The sequence below is a fragment of the Ptychodera flava genome, assembly GCF_041260155.1.
Source record: "Ptychodera flava strain L36383 chromosome 3 unlocalized genomic scaffold, AS_Pfla_20210202 Scaffold_25__1_contigs__length_14229661_pilon, whole genome shotgun sequence".
NCBI classification, from domain to species: Eukaryota; Metazoa; Hemichordata; class Enteropneusta; family Ptychoderidae; genus Ptychodera; species Ptychodera flava.
In genome coordinates this window covers 12009608-12025414 of record NW_027248279.1, presented here as the reverse complement: position 1 = coordinate 12025414, position 15807 = coordinate 12009608, and the positions used below count along the sequence as shown (strand labels likewise).

The 15807-nt window shown below is 35.0% G+C and overlaps 1 protein-coding gene across 2 annotated transcripts in view; it reads left to right on the top strand.

Moving 5' to 3' along the window:
- The window catches only part of LOC139125504 (uncharacterized), a 42580-nt gene that overhangs the window by 7201 nt on the left and 19572 nt on the right, over positions 1–15807 (top strand). Inside the window, exons 2-9 of one of the 2 annotated variants that reach the window (XR_011550249.1) lie at positions 4979–5118; positions 6686–7976; positions 8097–8177; positions 9345–9716; positions 10296–10372; positions 11395–11437; positions 13503–13698; positions 15170–15310. Coding sequence is in view for 1 of the 2 variants with exons in the window: in XM_070691572.1 (XP_070547673.1) it covers positions 7874–7976; positions 8097–8177; positions 9345–9716; positions 10296–10372; positions 11395–11437 (676 nt within the window). In the remaining variant the exon portion in view is untranslated. The remainder of the gene's footprint in view (positions 1–4978; positions 5119–6685; positions 7977–8096; positions 8178–9344; positions 9717–10295; positions 10373–11394; positions 11438–13502; positions 13699–15169; positions 15311–15807) is intronic. The other variant, XM_070691572.1, reaches the window with a different exon arrangement.

Here is a 15807-nt window from a genome sequence, read left to right as displayed (position 1 = left end):
TTCTAAAACGTCATGAAGTATACAAATATATAATTAGCTGAAATAAAAATATTAAAGTTATTTGACTGCTCTTATTGTATCACCACTTTATCTATCAAGTGTAATTACCGTTGGCCAAGTCCTTCAAGCCATATATGCAGAGCTGTGAAAGCTCATTAGATATGAAAATCATAAATTAGCTGACATGAAAATGTGAAATGACTTTCAATATTGTTTTGACCTAGTACCTGGTATAATCATCAATGTACATAGCATGTTTTGCCAACTTTGATCAAGTAAATCCTAGTATATATCCCTAATAAGCAAAGTTCATTAGATATGTAAATTAGGAAGTGGCTTTAGTAAAAATGCTTAGTGATTGTCAGTAATGTTGTATCATGGTATCTGCAATATGTGTAGCAAATTTTGTCAACTTTGGTCAAGTCAATTCAGATATATATCTCTAATTAGGAAAGTTCATTATATATGCAAATTAGGAATTGGCTGAAGAGAAAATGCTTGATGACTTTCAATATAATATTGTATTATAGAGTCTTTAATGTACATAGCAAGTTTCATCAATTTCGATCAAGGCAATTCAGATAAATATCCCTAATTATGAAATTCATTTAATATTAAAATTAGGTTTTGGCTGAAGTAAAAATGTCTTGTGACTTTCAATAATGTTATATCACAGTATCTTTGATGTATATAGTAAGTTTGAACAACTACAATCAAGTTAATTCAGATATATATCCCTAATTGGGAAAATTCATTAAATATGCAAATTCGGAATTGGCTGAAGTAAAAATGTTTAATGACTTTCAAAAATGTTGTACCATAGTGGCTTCAATACATGTAGCAAGTTTCATCAACTTTGGTCCAGTCATATCAAATATATATTCCTAATTAACAAAGTTCATGAAATATGCAAATTAGGAATTGGCTGAAATTAAAACGCTTAATGACTTTCAATAATGTTAAATCATAGTATCTTTAATATACATACCAAGTTTGGTTAATTTGATCGAGTCAAATCAGACATATATCCGTAGTTAGGAAAGTTCATTAAATATGCAAATTAGCATTTATCTTTCATGTCACCCTTAACGGTTCTCACTGCTGATATATCTTGGTGTGATCAACATTTGTAGCAAATCTCATCAAATTGTGTGTAGTCGTTTTTAATATATATCCATTTTTTCTAAAATCACTAATTACGCAAATGAGCAAAAACTATGCAAGCCACACCCACCAAAAACTAATCAGTTCTTGCCATTTGCTAACTGAATATATGTACCAGATTTGATTCTGATCTGATAAGCCGTTTTTGAGATAATGGACCAACAGACAGACAGACAGACAGACAGACAGACACACAGACACACAGACGGACAGACAGACAGACATCGCTGCGACATATGCCCACGTGTGTAAACACGTGAGCAAACAAGTCAACAATTGTATGAAACATGGACATACATATACAAACAGACTGACATACACAGACTGGCACAGAGTGATGACATTGACCCCAAGTGTGCCTTTGCGCAATGGAGAGTGATAAAGATATAACAAACAGCTGAATGTAATGATAAAATAGTTAAGTATAGGCCTATACAGGCACTGAGAGTGAATATGTTACAGCAATTTGATTAGTTTCTTTTCCTTTTCTACTTCTGTGATAATATTTAAGACAATCAATCTGCAAGGCAGTTTATGTATTGACAAATATGTTATCTTTTACAAGCACACAGTAAACTGTTCTTGATTTTTCATTTACAATATTTGACATAGACTGAAATACATAACATGCAACCAATGTTTACACTTTGCCCATACACCAGATACATGGAAAAATTTCAACATACAATCATCAACTCAGAAACCCTACAGGAAAAAGTAAACATTGTTTTCTTCCAGAACAGCTGGTACATCCACATCTGGAACAACTTACAAACTTAACCAATTACACAAGGATGATGACACAAGAGATAAGTTAAACTGTGGTGAACTTGACTATTCCTTTCAAATCCTTACCTAACTTGACATCTTAAACTACCAGATATGAACTGTAAATGCTCACGTGTTTCATTATATATTGAAGTTAAGTGTAAATTTGAACCTTTGGCACATGTTTGTAACTTCATTGAAATTATTGTGATCAACAAAATGAACAATAATCACAGCCGATTAATTCTAAAAGGTCATGAAGTATGCAAATATGTAATTAGCTGAAATAAATATTAAAGTTATTTGACTGCTCGTATTGTATCACCACTTTATATAGCAAGTGTAATTACTGTTGGCCATGTCCTTCAAGCCATATATGCCGAGCTGTGAAAGGTCATTAGATATGCAAATTATAAATTAGCTGACATGAAAATGTGAAATGACTTTGGATATTGTTTTAACCTACGTTGTAGTACCTTGTATAATCATCAATGTAGATAGCATGTTTTGCCAACTTTGATCAAGTAAATCCTAGTATATATCCCTAATAAGCAAAGTTCATTAGATATGTAATTAGGAATTGGCATTAGTAAAAATGCTTAAAGATTGTCAATAATGTTGTATCATGGTATCTGTAATATGTGTAGCAAATTTTGTCAACTTTGGTCAGTCAATTCAGATATATATCTCTAATTAGGAAAGAGCATTAAATATGCAAATTAGGAATTGGCTGAAGAGAAAATGCTTAATGACTTTCAATAATATTGTATTATAGTGTCTTTAATGTACATAGCAAGTTTCATCAATTTTGATCAAGTCAATTCAGATAAATATCCCTAATTATGAAAATTCATTTAATATTCAAATTAGGTTTTGGCTGAAGTAAAATGTCTTTTGACTTTCAATAATGTTATATCACAGTATCTTTGATGTATTTAGCAAGTTTCAACACTACAATCAAGTTAATTCAGATATATATCCCTAATTGGGAAAGTTCATTAAATATGCAAATTCGGAATTGGCTGAAGTAAAAATGCTTAATGACTTTCAAAAATGTTGTATCATAGTGGCTTCAATACATGTAGCAAGTTTCATCAACTTTGGTCCAGTCATTTCAAATATATATCCCTAATTAACAAAGTTCATGAAATATGCAAATTAGGAATTGGCTGAAGTTAAAACGCTTAATGACTTTCAATAATGTTAAATCATAGTATCTTTAATATACATACCAAGTTTGGTTAATTTTGATCGAGTCAAATCAGACATATATCCCTAGTTAGGAAAGTTCATTAAATATGCAAATTAGCATTTATCTTTCATATCACCCCTTAATGGTTCCCACTGCTGATATATCTTGGTGTGATCAACATTTGTAGCAAATCTCATCAAATTGTGTGTAGTCGTTTTTAATGTATATCCGTTTTTTCTGAAATCATTAATTATGCAAATGAGCAAAAAGTATGCAAGCCACACCCACCAAAAACTAATCAGTTCTTGTCATTTGCTAACTGAATATATGTACCAGATTTGATTCTGATCTGATAAGCCGTTTTTGAGATATCGGACCAACAGACAGACAGACACACACACACAGACGGACAGACAGACAGACAGACAGACAACATCGCTGCGACATATGCTCACGTGTGTAAACACGTGAGCAAAAAAGGACACGTTGTTACTGCACATAAAAATCATCACGTCCAACCCATAGTACAATGAAAATATTAAGTTTTATTTGCTAATGAATAAAAGTAATTATAGATTAAATGAAAATGGATGTCAATAAATCTATGTGAGTTCTAGAATTACATAAATCGTTTCGGCAGTCGAAAAAGACTACAGTTCATTAATAGGATTTCATACTGATTATTTTCAAAGCTAATGCTAAGACACCATACGGATTACAAAAGGAACTTTTACTACCTTTAATAGATTTTGTCTTGTGCTGGAGTATACGAAATTAAAATGCATTGTGGGTAAAGTGGACTTCTCATCACATCAAGAATTTGAGATAGTGATCTTGTGAATACCTTCATGCCGTAAGTTCTGGAACTATTTCGACTCATTCATCTTTTCATCTTTTTAAGCATTTTGGCATCCCATGATGTTCCTGGATAACCTGAAGCTTTACTTCTATTGTTGACCCCTGAGACTTTTATGTCTCACTTCGGTAGCAAAATCGAATTTAAAGTGCAGAGAATTCACACAAACTTTTCAATCGTTGTACAAAATCTCATTGTTGCTGTTAACAAACCGTCCGTGGTCACTGCAATTGACAATTTAACCTTGCACACATGTGTGAATGTTTCTTATGGTCATTTCAACAGTCGAAAAAACTAATAAAAAACACATGAAAATGGCAGTGCAGGAACCAAACCACCAAGCAAGATAATACTATATGCTTATGGCATTATTTTGTGAGAATCATGGATAAAATACATTTCATCCATAAAAATGATTAACATATCACATTTTCACATTCTGTAACACCTAAAGCAAAATGTACTTCCTTTACGGGTACTGTAACAAACAACGACACAAAGGAATTCTTTCCCTCTAAGGCGATTGCAAAAAAGTATCAGATACTTGACTATATCAATTCGACAAAGTCTAACATGAGACGTAGCTACAAAGTAAATTGAGCAACAGAAATTTTTGGCCCAGATAAAGTTTCACGTAAAAAGAACTTTTTTCAAAAGCGCTCGGTGTATTTTTGCTAGTATTCAAACACTGTGCCAGTTGGTCGTTGGAATTGCATTCTTGACCGATTTTCATATCCTAGGTTATATCCACCTGGTGCTTACAGAATAATTGTCTGACTAGATGAATGCTTACACTGTAAGCAGGAAGATCAGTTTTACTCAAAACATATCCTTTGGAGAATCTTCCTTGGCGTATCTGTTGCTATTGATAAGATGCACACGATTCAAATGCTCATCTTTACAGTTCGCTAAATTCACTTAGTCATTAAATCTCATTTTATGAAATTAATACAAAACTGTTTTCATTTTGTTAAAAATTAACGTTTTACATATTATAGACTGCTGTATTGGACGATTTTCATCGGGGCTTCAGTCCGATGCCAGGAGCCAACACAACCACCTTTGCAGAGTGATGTTGAAATCGAATCAGAAAGAGGGCAATGCGAAAAGAATTCTAGTCAATGTGCAGTGAGAGAAGGCAAGTATACTGGTATACATTTGAATGTCTATCCTTTTTCCCTTCCACTTCGTCAGTCATCCAATATTTAACTAAAATTATCTCAACAGTTGTAATTTTAATAGAAATGTACATGCAATTTTTTATTGTTGTTTAATGGGCTATGTAATTAAAGGAAGGGCGTCATAAGTAAAAGATAACACTGCCATCTTTTAACAAAAACAGGCATGTGATAAACAGTTTATTTAAGTCTATTATTTTGAAAAGGTAGAAACGTTTTGCAGAAAATGTTCTGGGACAATTGACTTGGCATCACTGAGGTCGCTGCTTCGTACCGCATTTCTTTTTACTTGTATCCGTTATTCTACATAACTCATGTTTAGTATTGTTAAACAACGACGGCATCGCACTCTATGTTATTTGGTCTAAAGAGAAGGATCGTCTGGTATGCAAAGGTTGACAAATGTCGAGGAAATGTGAAGCAAATTCAACATGTGATGCATGTTCATAGTTCGCCAACCTTGTTGCTTCCAATCACTGTAAGACTTTCCAAATAAACTTAGGTCGCGTCCCTTTGTTTATATGATTGAGCTACTTCAGCCGCAGTCACCACTTTCGGCACAACCGCCGTTTTAAAAGTTGGATATGCACAGGGGAAGCTTGAATAGGTTGTGCTCAGCAACAGACCCGTTGTGTGGGTCCCATATGCACAGAAATAATAGAAAAAACTTCCTTAAACGTTTCATAAAATATTATGGTGTATTTAGTCAGCTTAAGTAAACTAACAAAAACAAAAACAAAACACGGTCCCTCCATCGACATAGAGGGATTGTGCATAACAAAGCCTTTAGGATCCGAATGTACAATGTATTGCTGAAACACAGTCCTTCCACTTGGCAGGAGAGGCTGTGCCTGAGTAGACGATTATGTCAGTACCTGATATCACACGTTTTTTTCGTCATTGCTTGTTTATCATATTTGTATTTGAAACGAACGGATTGGTGAACTCAACAATTTCCTTTTTAAACGAAATTTATTACGAAAAATAAAACTAATCAGTAAGCCAAGGGATAAAGTAAAAACTGTAAACGTTTTCAGACTACTTATCTCAGCTGAGACGGCACTAGGCTTCAGAGTCAGACAGTGAGACAGACCGATGCAGTCCTTGGCTTGAATGTTTGAGGTTGCACCAAGTCCACAGGATAAATCCAGCATTGCTGTGAAGGTCTTGAAATTAATAGTGCTGGAGTTTCCAAAGCCTTGAAGTAACACGTCAGAGACACTATCTCAAATGTCTGACAGAAAATCATGCTGCCCAGTATAAATGGTTATATAAGAGAACATAAGAACAATCTATATCTTCTATTGATATGCTTTTACTGCTCTAAAATGTCTCCACTTGTGACTAATTGAATTTCCGGAAATTGTAAACATGACTAATTGACTTCAAGGTCATGAATGAAGGACCGTTACCCTAAGAATGTTCTAGATTATTTAAACTCAGGTCAAGAGTTTGGGAAAAGGACTTACATAACACCTTGACTCACTGCATGTCATCCAAGGATTATTTAAAAAAATTGAATTTCAGACGGCGTCATTCTGATAGCAGGCACTGGGTGGTGCCGAGAACAGGTGACCTTTCTTGGAACATCATTCAGAAAGATATATCAACTCTGCTTAAGAAGACAGGGCACAGTGTTTATATAACCGTGTTTGATGCTACTGAGGAAGAAATCAGAGATGCAAGAAACCATGGAATTGACTTAATCATTGCTGCAGAAGTTTCAGAAGACATGCCTTATTCAGATAGGCTACTCCGTCATCAGGTTTACTTTCCGATTCTTAAAGAGTTCAAAAACATCTCCGTTATCATTGGCTATGCTGATGATGAAAGTCTTTCAGATGCCGCTCTGAGTATGCAAGATTCCTACTTTCAAGATGCTAGTTTTGTACTTTTTCTCACTCACATACCAGAGGATACTGACAAGGAAGCTTTGGTTATTGAAAATCATGCTAATAATATCCTTGAGCACGCTCAGTCTGCAAAATTTCTTATTTCCATAGGACCTAGAATATATTCGCACTTCAGGAACAAATTTCGTACTATTACGAAAACAGATTTTACTCCTGAACATTTGCAGTTCATTCCGGGTGTGGATGATAAAATATTAAATACTGGTGTTTCTTGTCCGTTTGTAGAAGGAAAGATTGAAATTCTATCTTTTGACTTCGCTGCTAAAAGTGTGTCGGATTGCACAAAAAATTCTGAAATTGCCGCTCTTGCAATCGGTAAACTTGCTAATGACACTGTTGCAATGAACAGATTGGTCAACAGATTTGAGTGGAAAATCCGTGGATTACCACAGAAAATTGCGCGTGAATGCCAAGATCTATTAAGGATCAAAACTGACTCACCTCATGTATCCGTTAAAGCATACCCATTTTCAGGTGACGTAATTGAAAAAATATCAAATGATTTTAAACAGTGTCATCTACATCTATTCACACCTGAGCAAGATCCGTTCGGAATGATTACTCTAATGTCCAGTGCAGCTGGTGTACCAACAGTAATCACAACACACTCTGGCGTTGCCGAATATTTGAAACAGGACATGATGGAACAATACAATATGATAGTGGTCGGAGGATTTGGAATACATGACGATCCGGCAAAGATTGCCGGCAGACTGAAAGAGAAGTCGCTCACTTTCTCGGAAATCAAAACTCGTATGAAACCTTTTTCGAAAATGCCAAAACACTGCAAAATATTTTAACAATGTCGATGAGAGAAGGATTTATAGACGATTCACATAAAAATTTGTCGACAAAATTCAAAGAAGAAGTCCACGCAAAGTTACAGGAAAGGCGTTTTTCAAAAGGTAAGAATCCAAAGTTATTCTTAAGAATGCTGATGTTGACAAATATATTTAATGATTAAAGACTCAAACAATAGTTTTTACTGATGCGTTCAATTTTATGTTGTCATTGATGTTTTACAGACGGCAACATTCCGGAAGGAGAGCATGTAAACAAATCAGGAACGGCTAATCGCACTGATGATATCTCCTTGACTGAAATGGGTAAGTTATGGAAAACTAAATAACTGGACAAAGATTGATTAAAAAACAAGCAGACATTGAGGGTAAGAGTAAGAACTGCTTTGCAAAGCACCATTTATCATGGTATAGACAACATGGTAATTTTACTAAAATAGAAAGACAGGAGAGGAGAGAAGACTTACAAAGTTCATTTGTACAACTGAATTATAATCAGCAAAATGTCGGTAACAATGTGTGTCTTTGTATTAGTCCTGACGTGGCCTATACATCGTTGATCAATTTCTAATATTCTCTTTTTTTTGACAAATTCTTAATGGTATGACGTCAAATGAGACGAAATGTCTGCGTATGCAATAACACCACTTGCGTAGTTTTTTAGATTTGGCAAGAGGGTTGTCTTTTGACTGCTAATCTTGACATGACAAAATACCTGCAAATTCTACACATTTTGCTTTCAGTGTTCTCATCAGCTCGTCTGTATCAGTGTTATCCCTGAAAAGCAAAAAAGAAATTCACGCAGAAAAATATTGTCTGAGCAGTGGAGCTAAATGCTGATAAGACGCTCCAATTTGGCTAACAACGTGGTATGCTTGTTAACCATGTCTGCTTCTACGACGGGATATCGAATATCAATATTGTGCCTCTGTTGTATTGATGAAAGGTTACGTAATTCACGGCCTGATCATTACCCTTGTCGCCATGATGCTAACGAAACTGCGATTTGGGATTTCAAAACTAGCTTATTACGAAATTCTTACAGTTGCAGCACTCCGAGCACGTTATAAGAAGTAATCTCTATGCTAAATATTATCAACTGCAATACAATCTGTTTAAGAAGCGGTTCCTGATAGTTTCCATCAATGGTGATATGTGGCATACCCGATTTCGTGCACCTTGCTATCACCTTTTACTCACCAACATGTCATTTAAATGAAATTACTACGCACTGCCAGACTTCCCTGTAATCTGGGCAAAGCCTAAACCTAGATCTTTCGCCTAAAGGTGGCTGCCTGGATCACCAATGAATTGTTTTATGCCCTGTTGCATCCGAAGGGCGCGCCGAAAATGGAAATGGCAGGAACTAATAGTGCCAGAAGGCATTTGAAGATGAATTTGACATTCAATAAATTTTCAAGTCCCACCTTTGCAATGTACCCGTATAAAACACTTCCGTACTTTTGTTGACAGGAAGTCTAAAGATTGGTTTAAATCCTGATACTACGACACCCTTGCAGGAGGATTTAAAAAACAATATACGCCAAGAATTAAAGTCATGTGATGATCTACCGAGATTTGAGAAGTTTCTGCGAAGTTTTGAGATCAAGTGTCAGCTCCTATTTGACCGTGGGTTGTCGGTCGTCCTGTTGTGTCCATCCACTGTAACTCTTGATATCTTATGGGCTAACTATGAGAATGGTTCCCTGTCTCAGCTGATTCAAACAGACGTAGAGAAAAACGTCAAACTAAAGTCTGTTGGTGCAGGAAACCTAAGGCTGAGAACAACTATAGAAAGATGGCGCTACCGCCAATGCAAGTTGGGACTTGACATTGCCCATAAAGGTATAGGTTATTTAAATTTAGTTAAATTATATTCCTACTGAGAGCACACGGAGACTTAAATTTGCAGCCAAGTATTGTTGACATTTCAATAGGTCAAAATATTCGGACAAATATTAAACCGATCTACACATATCTCTCAGATTTTTGGAGATTTTCAGTAGTTTGTTAGTAAAGTCTTGAAAGAAAAAGCTCTAATGTTACTATTTCGTGTTTCATTATTGGTATGTTGGAATCATTAACCCATTTCGTGGGACTAAATATTCAAGTTACTAAAGCTTTAAAGCAATAATTGTTTAACATGTTTCCACTTGTATGTGTTAGGTGCATTTTCGTCTCATTTATGCCACTAAAATGCACCAGGAAATAATGATAAACCTTTTTATAAGTCACCCAATCTCGCTAAGATCTCCATCAACATGATCAAAGACGCTTATTATGTTTACCACGATTATTTGCCTATTCCAAAAGTTACATATGAACTGGTTAGGTTTGGGTATAATGAATGCTGGATATGGTTTTGAGCAACATTTTCATATTTCCTGTGTAGCAAAGGCATTATTGTTCTTGTTTGTTTTACAGAGCAAGAACGTGCTACGGCAAGACTCTTCAGGATTGCCATGAGTGGGTTGTGCTTTATAGCTGTGTTGATTTCCATTGTAAGAGTACCATCCCTTGCAAGTCTTTTGCTTTTTAAAGTAGACCTCCATATTGACTCTGAAAATGTTATTTGTTTTTCCTTATTGCCCAATATCGTCTGTTCCTGCGCCCTGTCAGCACGACTATGCCAAATGTGAGTCACCAAAATGTCAAAACCAATCAAAGTGCTGATATCATTAGAAAATTTAACTATGACGTATTGCAATGTAAATGTAAACTATTCAATTTGAGTACTCTATAAGCTCTTCTCTGTGCAAGTGTACAATGGCGAAAATATCTGGTTTTACGCAATTTCTGAAAGATTTCACCAACGTTGTACAAAAAGATTAAGGTAAGTGTATTTTTGGAGAAATGAAAAAAGCAAATGAAAAGCAATAGTAAAGATGCCAAGAACAGCAGTTATTCCATTCAAAAGGCCGAAGCTATCAGACTCGTCTATCAGCATTCCAGAAAAGCAAAGTGGTATGCGATCTGACAAACATATTACTGTACTTGGTGTGTACCAGCTGGAACTTCTCAAGTTGTGTTTCGTGATCTCAAGGGACATAGGCAAAACACTCTACATGACATTATTGAATTCAATGCTTTTATTAGCAGTTTTCGAAACTCTGCACAGTACTATAAAGATATATGTTATATGTTGCAAATCATTGGGTTTTTGATAATCTTAAAAGTTACAAAACTTTGCTCTTTAGCACATTATATATTCAGGACATCTCAGGGAATCGGTCATCAATACAATACCACCCTTTCATACTTATGTGAATGAATGAATGAATGAATGAATGAATGAATGAATGAATGAATGAATGAATGACTAATAAATAAATAAATAAATAAATAAGTGATTCAACTGCAGGGCTTGCATTTTCTGATATCGTTTTCGTTTTCAATTGACGTACAGAAATGTTTCAACATTTTCTTATCAATTTTATGCCTTATCCCAAGATACTAGTTTTAGTCATATACTAAGGAAGCTTTTCATACATATTCCATTATTTTTCTTGCTTGAACCTTGCAGTCTTTCTGGTACAAGTCACAAAGAAAGTCATCAAAGAACAGAGGTGAGTCACTTTGATTTTGAGGATAGTTGCCCTAAATTCAGTTAATAGTGATACACACTCCAGAAGTTTAAAGGTGGAATGCGCTTTGAGGACAGATATTCGGACTCTCAAACCTTTTCATGTCTTCTCTTATCTACCACGTATGGGGTTGGGGCAATTTTAAAGGCCCGTTGAGTAAGAAAACATTTGACAGTTTTTAAATCGAAAATTTTTATTTTTCTCTATACAGTTAATACAGGGCTGGCGGCCATTTTGAATTTCAAACATCGGTAAAATTGCTCGCTTTGTTTCTTTTGTACCGAAAATTGCACGATGAATCCCAATTTTTACTCTTAATTCTGAAAGTGAATAGTTGAAAGATTCCTTGAGAAAGATTTGAGTGAAAGTTTAAGTCTTTTTCCATTGAAGTGCATTCTATCTTAAAGCATGTGGATTTCAGTAATTCTTAAAATTATAGATTATCCAAAGCTCTAATAAGTCTCTCGGCAAACCAAATACTGCTGATTATAGCATAAGAGCATTTAAAGGCCAAGTAATTGTAACTCTTCATGTTTTTCAGGGTTTTCTTGTTGAAAGTGTCAACAAGCTTCTCTAGGTTTACACTCAACTGTTAACATTGTCTTTAAATATTAAGAAACTGCATAGTATGTGATAATTATCATACGTGCTAACATAAATAATCAGCAATACCGACTCGGATGCATTTGAGACAGTGGAAACTGCAGACAAACAAAATATTTGAAATACACCGGAAAGTGGATAAAAGAACTCTTGCATATACAAGGATGTAAAATCTTTTACACAAAGTTACATCTTTATTGCAGGGGGAAATATTCAAATATAGAAATACTGTTTTTCTTGATGTCATAGCATGTTTCTCTAGGGGAAGCAGCGGGGTTCTTGAAACTTTTATCATCTGTGAGGCACAGGAAGTCATATGTTTTTACTATGTCAATAGGGACTTTGCCAATCTTGACAGAGGCCAATGAAATATTTTCCAGCCAATTCAATGCTGAAATTGAATGCTCTGTAAATAAATAAGCTAATCATTCTAAATTGATGATAAAAAATCTACTAAAGCCTTTCCTTTTATCATTTGGAACCAATGTCACTCATGCAAAATGTAGCGTCAAATGCAAATACATTAGAAGTTGTCAACTCCCATTCTGGTTAACATGTAATTTGAATAATGAATGGTTCAAGAATACAGGCAAATCAATAAAAAGAAAACATTTTCGATCTATCTTTTCAAACTCTAATATATATGGCCAAACCTGCCAATTTGATTAATTCCTAGATGCTAGTTACCGATGCGTTTTCATTTACATGTTGACCACGCAGGTGAAGTCATCACCTTTCACTGCTTTTGTTTCTTGAATCTTTAGGAATTTAAATTTCTTTATTGAATAACTTTGGGACAAAAGAGTAGCATAACCTACATAGACAGGAATGATATTCACCCAAACAAAAGTTTCATCAATGAAAGTAGTTTGAATGATTGTGAATGCATTGAAATATTGATATATTTTAATTATTGGTAGTGAGATTGTATTATGTGGATACAGAGTTTAACAAAACAAAAAGAATGAAATCTGAGATACTGGCTGAAGAGAGGAATACCACTTTGGTACACCTTATCACCAAGGCTTACAAAACATACTCACTTAAAATACGACTTAACAACATTTAATCTTCTGAGTAGTAAATTGGTACATGCTGCAAGCTGTTTTTGTAACTGATGCATTTACAAAGTGAGATAGGGATACACACCAAAGAGGAAAAGTGAGGACATTCAATAGCTTCTATGGTAGATAAGACGACACTGTGGCCAAATACGACACCACGGTCACTAGAACAAACTAACCCAAACTACAACTTAACAACATTTAATATTCCGTGTAATGAATTGCTATGTGCTTTTGTAAACCCTGAACAAGCTGCGTTGGTAATTGATTCATTTTGTTGTTGAAAAAACATAACCTGTCTGGTCATTTGTCCTGTACGGCAACAAAAAATGATATATCCTCCAGCAATGAAACTGCCATCGGGACATCTTCTGTTGCAGATGATGTACAGAAACCAACCACAGAAGTTACGCAAAGTAATAAGGCGATACAACTAGTGGAGCTGAATGTAATGGTGAAGACAAGACTGACGATGAATCAGTTCCTGGTACACCAGCACTGATGGTTCTTGTAGTGACTCCTATAATACAGCTTCTACTGGTGATACTGCTGATATTGCACAGCTCAATGACGCAGGTACTGAACGGCATATTTTGTATAAGCTGACTCCGCTGTCAAAGCATGCCTCAATGCTTTACACAACAAATATGTTGTAGTTCCTGCAGACAAAGCTTCAAACAACATTATTTTTGTATGTAGTAATTATAGCTAGTGTATAATATAGAAGGACAAAACACTGCTTGTGTTTTATTGGATGCCCAAACTACATAAGAACCCTTTCAAACAATGCTTTACCGCAGGATCAAGAAAATGCACTGCTGAACATCTGTCACAATTATTAACTATAATTTTATCCACCATCAAAATGGTCTTTTTCAATATTTCGACAAAGTTTATGAAACGGATGGGTTCAATCAAATTCTGATACTAAAAATTCGAAGGAATTGTTGCTTTCGGACTTAAAAGTCAGAAGAAATAAGTACAAGTCAAGCCGGACATTTGACTTTTCCATATTAATACATCACAATTGCCCATGATCAACTAAAAACAAGGCTGACATCTCTTATGAAGCAAGCTTTCCTGCATTTTAAAAATGGCAGTAAAAGTACCAATACATAAATTTTTTTAGTAAAAACATGGAAGACAGGCACAAATATACAGAACAAAAATTATTAAAATGCTTGATTTCTTAATTGACAACATATTTGTTAAGTTTGTTGGTATACCATTTCAGTAATTTATCGGCATACAAATGGGTACAATTTGTGCACCCCTTCTTGCTGACTTATTTCTGTAATCATATGAAGCAGAATACCTACAATCTCTCCACAAAGCAGGGTCTAAAATCTTGCAAGGCGTTTCATCACCATGCACAGATATTTTGATGATCTGATTAGTCTAGACAATCCAGACACATCAAATAACTTACATCATATTTATCCTGAACAGTTGGAAATTAAACATGTAACTGACAGTAAGAACTCAGCTTCATATCTCGATCTGTTCCTACAAGTGGGTACCAATAGGATACACACTAAGCTGTATGACAATAGGGATTTATTCGATTTTGAAATCATAAATTATTCCCATCTTGTCAAGTAATATTCCATCTGCACCTGGTTATGGTGTGTACGTTTCTCAACTACTCAGATATTGTAGAGCTTGTGATTCCTACACTGATTTTCAAATACGACACAGCTCATTGGCATCAAAACTAGTGAGATAGGGATACACACCAAAAAGGACAAGTGAGGACTTTCAATAGCTTCTATGGTAGATAACACGACATTGTGGCCAAATACGACACCTCGGTCACCAGAACAAACTAACCCAAACTATAACTTAACAACATTTAATCCTCCGCGTAATGAATTGTCATGTGCTTTTGTAAACCCTGAAAAACCTGTTTTGGTAATTGATTCATTTTACCTCACAAGTTTTGTTCTTGTTGAAAAACATAACTTGTCGAGTCATTTGTCAAGTACAGCAACACAAAGTGATATATCCTCTAGCGATGAAACTGCAATAGGGACATCATCTGTTGCAGGTATCACTGATGATGCACAGAAATCAACCACAAAAGTTACGCAAAGTAATAACGGCGATACAATTAGTGGAGCTGTATCTAATGGTAAAGACAAGACTGAAGATGAATTGGTTCCTTGTAAACCTACAACTGATAATTCTTGTAAGTATTGTAAGCTTGTACTGCTGATGTTACACTGCTCATTGATGCAGTTACTAATGACATATTTTGTATATTATTATCTCAGCTCTGTTAAAGTACATTTAACATTAAACAATACTAATTCTAATTCTAATGTATCCTGCAATCTGCAGACAGAAGTGAAAGGGTTTATAGCTCTACACTCTATGCGATATACCATTCTATTTCTAGGTGGTACTAAAATTTGATAACAAATGATTTGTTTATGTGGCGACTTCAAAACAAATATTATTTCTCTAATTTCTGTAGATGTGAATATGTTAATATACGTAAAGATGTAAACACGCCTGGTACTTCCTCAATATTAGGGTGCGTTCACAAACACCTCTGGAGGGGCCGGTAGATTCAAAAAAAGGTCTCAGATTTATCAAATACCCTCCTAACAAGCCTGCTATGTGTTCACGTCCCCTTTTCTGACTTGCTTTAATTTTATAATCCCAATCCCCGTAAAGGAAGGC